The sequence below is a fragment of the Mus pahari genome, chromosome 13 (genome assembly GCF_900095145.1).
Source record: "Mus pahari chromosome 13, PAHARI_EIJ_v1.1, whole genome shotgun sequence".
In the NCBI taxonomy this organism is placed as follows: domain Eukaryota; kingdom Metazoa; phylum Chordata; class Mammalia; order Rodentia; family Muridae; genus Mus; species Mus pahari.
Genome location: NC_034602.1, coordinates 26,115,441 through 26,121,836, shown reverse-complemented (window position 1 = coordinate 26,121,836; position 6,396 = coordinate 26,115,441). Strand labels below are relative to the sequence as shown.

Genomic DNA, 6,396 nt, shown 5'->3' with positions numbered 1-6,396 from the left:
ACCACATGGTGGCTCACAACCATCCTTAACAAGATCTGACGCCCACTTCTGGAGTGTCTGAAGACAGCTACAATGTACTTACATATAATAAATAAATAAATCTTAAAAAAAAAAAAAAAAGAAAAGAAAAGCAAAAGTCAATCTGCAGTCATGGAACAGAAAGACCGCTCGGTGGGTACATATGCTCATGTCACCAAGTCTGACAACCAGAGATCAATCCCTGGGACTCACGTGGTAGACGGAGAAAACTGACTTCCACAGGTCATCTCCACACACATCGTCTCTTTCTCACACACTAAATAAATTGTAATTTAAAAATAGTAAAGGCTGCTGGAGCCGGGCGGTGGTGGCGCACTCCTTTAATCCCAGCACTTGGGAGGCAGAGACAGGTGGATTTCTGAGTTCGAGGCCGGCCTGGTCTACAAAGTGAGTTCCAGGACAGCCAGGGCTATACAGAGAAACCCTATCTTGGGGAAAAAAAAATAGTAAAGGCTACTAACCAGGCAGTGGTGGTACATGACTTTAATCCTGGCACTCAGGAGGCAGAGGCAGGCAAGTTTCTGTGAATTCCAGGATACCCTGGTCTACAAAGTAAGTTTTAGGACAGCCAGGGCTGTTACACAAAAGAAACTGTCTTGGAAAAAAAAACAAACAAGAATAAACAAACAGGTGGATTGAATTATTTGTTTATTTATTGATTTATTGATTTATTTAAGGGCCAGGAACTATACTGTCAGATGGAGACTTAAGCACTATAAATTATCATTCACCCATTTGCTGGTTTGTTTGCAGTCCTGGAAATGAACTCAGGGCCATGTGAATGTCAGGCAGGCTCTCTACTGAGCAACAGGTCCAGCCCCACAGCACCACAGACATGCCCTGCTTCTCTGCCTCCACTATTCAGTTTTCAAAAACAGGAGCTGCCAACATTTAAAACTCAGAGGTCATGGGAACATCTGAACACAAAGAACAATGGCTTTCAGGTTTCCAAGCTTGCAGGAGCTCTCCTTCCTTACCCCCACTGCAGCCTCCTCCTCTTAGCTAGTTTCTTATTTTTGGTTGGAAAACAGCAGGGAGGAACAACAACTCTCTACTGTAAGAAACAACCTGCATGGCTTCAGAGAAGGCTCAGAGGTTCATATCCATGGCTACTCCACCAAAGGACCCAGGTTTGAATCCCAGCACCCCCTTGTTGGCTCACAAGCATATGGAACTTCAGTCCCAGAGGATCCAGTGCCCTCTTCTGGCCTCTACAGGCACCAGGCACACACAGTGGTATGCAAACATACATGTAGGCAAAATACTCACACACATAAAATAAAAATAGACCTAAAAAAAAAGTAGCTATGGAGAGAAACTAAGTCAGTCATCTCTACCCACTAAAAGAAACAAACAAACAACTTGCTTGGCTTTGTCACTACTCACAAATACCTTCCCTTCCTAGACCAGTGCTCCCTTCCACATCTACAGCTATTTGCGTTCTTCTTCTCTTTAAGTACTTGGAAATTATGAACATAGTGTTCAACACCCAAACAGTACCAGAACATTAATTCCTCAATAAAAATACAGAGTTAATGAACCCATAATACAAAAACAGACTCAGATAGAACTGCACACTAATTAAACATTTTAAAACAATACCTAAATACACTTTAAATAACTTATTTTTACTTGAATAATTTCTTAAGCTGGGGAGATGGCTCAGATGATAATGTGTTTGCTTCGCAGGCATGAGACCCCAAGTACAGAGAGGCAAAATAGCCCAATGACACACGCTGGATCATGGATTCAGATCTAAGTAAGTAAAGCTGTAAAGCAGCAGGCTGTACTCTCCTGAGCTTGTGTAGTGCTGACAGTCAGAACCCAGAGAATCACAAGGGGCATAGCACAGAACCAGTTATAAAAAGGTTTTGTTACATGTATCAAGAGATTCAAAGTAGACTTTGTGTCAAGGGTCATGCAGAAGGAACAACCAATGGCTTTAGAACGCATGGAATTCTGCCCACTGGTTAGCACGGCTATGATGGGGTGCCTTGGAGAGGCAGAACCCGAGGACCACAGGACTATGTGTCCTGAAGACTCCATGCGGCTGTGGAGTTTTGTTCTGTCGTCGTCTTAATCTAAGAATTGTACAAAAACTCTATGGGGGCTTCCAGCCCCTCACTGAGCAGTATCTCTGGCACTCACAATAACAGAACTTGATCTTTCTCAAGCACTGCTGCTGTAATATATTGATTAATTACCACCCTTGGAAAGAACTTAGAGATGTAGCTTGTTAGCAATGACCACCACCCTTAGAAAGCATTTGGAAAAACAGATTGTTGGTGAAGCTAGGTTGAGATGTTTTTGTTAGTGGCTCTGATGTAGAAAACCTTAGGGAACACTCTTCCCAGTTGAGCTAGGGATTGTTAAAGGTCAGAGGATAAGAACAATGGCAGGCTGACTAGCACTGGCTAAGGCAAGATCAAGGTGACAATTAACTTCTTGTACTCATTTTTGCCTTCAGATTCCTTTTTAAGATAAATAATAAGACAACTGATCCTTTCTTTGTACCACAAATTGCTGCCTGCCAGTAAGAGAAGCTGGCTGAGAAAATTATCCTGCTTGCTACTTTGTTAATCTGTAAGTTGCTTACTTACACATGTATGTGGGTTCTTGGGAATAATTTGTTTTCTTTTCTTTTTTTACATGTACTACATAATGTTTTTCATGTAAAGATATTAAGGAACACACTGCTTTTTCATAATCATTCACTAGAGGAAAAATAGAATGTAATCACATTGTAATTTTATATTGTTTAAAAGGTTTTGCTGGGATATATAAGCTATGGGAGAAAAAATAAAGTTGGAGCCTGCTTGTTGGAGCTTTGCTCCATTCACTCAATGTGTGACTGTGTGTATGTGTGTGAAGTTGTTGGAACTTTGCTCCATCCATCACATCAAGTATGTATGTATGTATGTATGTATGTATACACACACACACATATATACACATATATACATATATATATATATATATATATATATATATATATATGTAAAGTAGTTGGAGCTTGCTCATTGGAACTTTGTTAAGTTTGCTTCATTCATCTAGTTGTGTGTGTGTGTGTGTGTGTGTGTGTGTGTGAGAGAGAGAGATTCTTTCCCCCTTTTCTTTTTCTTTCTTTTTTCACCGACCTTGTATGGCCCCCAAAGGAACTCTTCAATGGCCTCCCAGGGAGCATTCTCACTGGCTCCAGTCAACTGCCAACTCTACACCCTGCCTCAGTTTACCCTGAATGTCAAAGCTGGTCTTTGACAACTTTGTCCTGTGTGTGCAATGCTGGTGAGATACAGTGCAGTGGCTGCAGTGGACAGTGAGCCCTGGTGAGATGCAGAGCAGTGGCTGCAGTGGACAGTGAGCCCTGGTGAGATGCAGAGCAGTGGCTGCAGNCAGAGCAGTGGCTGCAGTGGACAGTGAGCCCTGGTGAGATGCAGAGCAGTGGCTACAGTAGACAGTGAGCCCTGGTGAGATGCAGAGCAGTGGCTCCAGTGGAAAGTGAGCTCTGGTAAGATGCAGTATAGTTGCTGTAGTGGACAGCGAGCCCTGGTGATATGCAGTATTGTTGCTGCAGTGGACAGTGAGCCCTTGTGAAATGCCATACAGAGCAGCAGAGAGTGAGCCCTCATTTTTTTTCCAATGACAAATTTATAAGAATTCAGACAAGTCCTTCAACTTTTCTAAGCCTTCCTGTAAATGATGATGTATATAGTAATGTACTTATATTTTATGCCAAGAATTAAATGAAATACCCCAACTATTTGGCTAAGTCAAGAGAGCCAAAGGCCAAACACTAACAAGCTTGGACTACAGAGAAAATTCAAGGCCAGAATATACAAAATAAAAAGTAAAAAGATAGCTGGGGATCTGGGCATGGTGCAATTTTGTTTAATCCCAGCACCCAAGAGACAAGGAGAGACAGGCAGAAGTTTGTGAGTTCAAAGCCAGCCTGGTCTACAAAGAAAAAAAAAAAAAAGACAGCTAAGGACATAGTTCAATGGTGGAATATTTATCAACCATGTGATAGACCCTACATTCACTCCCCTGTACCACCATCCTAATTGGTATTTCTGTTGCTGTGGTGAAACACTATGACCAAAGCAACTTGTAAAGTTAAGGGTTTATTTGGCTTACATATCCATATCATGGTTCATCAATGAAGGAAGTCAGGACAGGAACTCAAACAGAAAAGAAGCATGGAGGCAGGAGCTGATGCAGAGACCTCTGAGGGTGCTGCTTACTGGTTTGTTCCTCATGGCCTGCAAAGCCTGCTTTCTTATTGAAGCCAGGAACACCAGCCCAGGGATGGCACCACCTACAATGAGCTGGGCCCGCCTCCACCAGCCGTTAATTGAGAAAGTGCCCTACAAGCTTGTCTACAGCCCAATCTTATGGTAGTGTTTACTCAACTGAGACCCCTCCTTTCAGATAACTAGTCCTCGCTTGTGTCAAGTTGACATAAGATAGCCAGCTCACATCCCTACCCCCAAAAACTATATACACAAAGTTAACAAGGCTTAGAACATTGTAAGCACTTAATTAGAATTAATTATGATTATATAAAACCTCAATATTACAGTTGATTGTTATCAATGGCTATTTATAGGTATCAACTGTGTTCTAAGCACTGTGCTGAGATGAGTGAATTAAAGCATCATATCAATGCTGAGGTAAAACGATGTTTGCTGACCTGTAGTTCCCCACTCACTTACCATAAGACACTCTGCCTCCTAAACTCTAGAGCAGTGGTCTTCATGTGAAGTTTGGTCCTACGAGCAACCATGTATATCAACCAGGACTTCCAGGCTTGGCGCATCTTCTGCTTCGTATCTAGAGACATCAAAGACATATCTTTATAAAAAGGAAGAAACTGGATTGGAGGAATGGCTCAGCAGTTAAGAGCATTTACTCTTCTTGCACAGGTCCAGTTCAGTCCCAGCACGCACACTGGGCAGCTCATAACCACCTGTGACTCCAGCTCCTGGATGGATCCAATGCCTTTCTTTTGGCCTCTACAGGCACCTGCACATTTCTACACACGGATATAGACACATAAACATAACTGAAAATAAAATCTGAAAAAAAAAAAAAACAGGTAGAGGGGGCCAGTGAGACGGCTCAGTGATTAAGGGGTTTGCTGCCAGTCCTGGTGGTCTGAGTTCAATCTCTCAGCCCACACCAGAGAAGAGAAGTGACTCCTGCAGGCTGTCTTCTGACCTCACACGAGCGTACATGGTACACAGGAGCCTCACACATTTAAACAAGCACACAAATGTAAGAAAACATTTAAAGGGTGCGAGGAATATATTATTTTGTGTTATAATACCAGCTCAAGGACTTTCTGTACTTAGCCCATCTTCAAAGTCCTTATCTGTTCTCCAGCCTCCAAGTGCCCTCTGCTGGCAATACTGTGTAGTGTTACAAAATGAACAGATTCAAGACAGCTCAAGTGACAAGTGGAGATATTAACAAACTTTTAAAGGTAACCTGCACTCTGGCCACTGTGTGGCACCCCTGCCACCTCCTCCTTCTGTTTCTTTGAGACCAAGGCTCTATGTAGCCTGGCAGGTTTGGAACCCCTTCTAGGAGGGTAGACCAGGCTACCCTCAAACTCATAGAATCCGCTTACCTCTGTCTCCCAAAGTGCTGGGATTAGAGGTGTGCACTACCACACCTGACCTTATTTTTCAAGACAGGGCATCTCAGTAAACTTGGAGCTGAGCAATTAAACTAGATTAGTTAAGCCAGGAGCCACAGGAATCCTCCTGCCTCCACTTCCCCATGCAAGGAGTGGAGGTGGTCCTCATGCTTGCCTTGCAAAGCAGTTCAGTGACACCCATTTTCCCAACCATGGAAACAATCTTATACCTTTAAAAAAATCAATTGACTTTCCTTTCTACTACAAAACGTTCAGCCATATCCATTATAATTACAAATGACGAGGAAGGCAGCAGGAGATACATCACCAAGAAAATGCACATCACTTACAATAGAAAACAATCTATGAAACCAGGAAGGTGATGGCACACACCTTTAATCCTAGCACTCTGGAGGCAGAGGCAGGTGGATCTCTATGAGTTCAAGGCAGCCTGGTCTACAGAGTGAACTCCAAGACAGTGAGGGTTATACAGAGAAACCCTGTTTCAAAAAATAAAACCCGGGCTGGTGAGATGGCTCAGCAGGATGGCTCAGCGGGTAAGAGCACCCGACTGCTCTTCTGAAGGTGCAGAGTTCAAATCCCAGAAACCACATGGTGGCTCACAACCATCCATAACAAGATCTGACGCCCTCTTCTGGAGTATCTGAAGACAGCTACAGTGTACTTACATATAATAAATAAATAAATCTTAAAAAAAA

At 42.8% G+C, this 6,396-nt stretch overlaps 1 protein-coding gene across 5 annotated transcripts in view; it reads right to left on the bottom strand.

Moving 5' to 3' along the window:
* Window positions 1-6,396, bottom strand: part of Sfi1 (SFI1 centrin binding protein) — a 71,305-nt gene that overhangs the window by 35,303 nt on the left and 29,606 nt on the right. For all 5 annotated transcript variants that reach the window (XR_003845001.1, XM_021210268.2, XM_029545058.1 and 2 more), the window contains one exon: window positions 4,752-4,869. Coding sequence is in view for 4 of the 5 variants with exons in the window: in XM_021210268.2 (XP_021065927.1) it covers window positions 4,752-4,869 (118 nt within the window). In the remaining variant the exon portion in view is untranslated. The remainder of the gene's footprint in view (window positions 1-4,751; window positions 4,870-6,396) is intronic.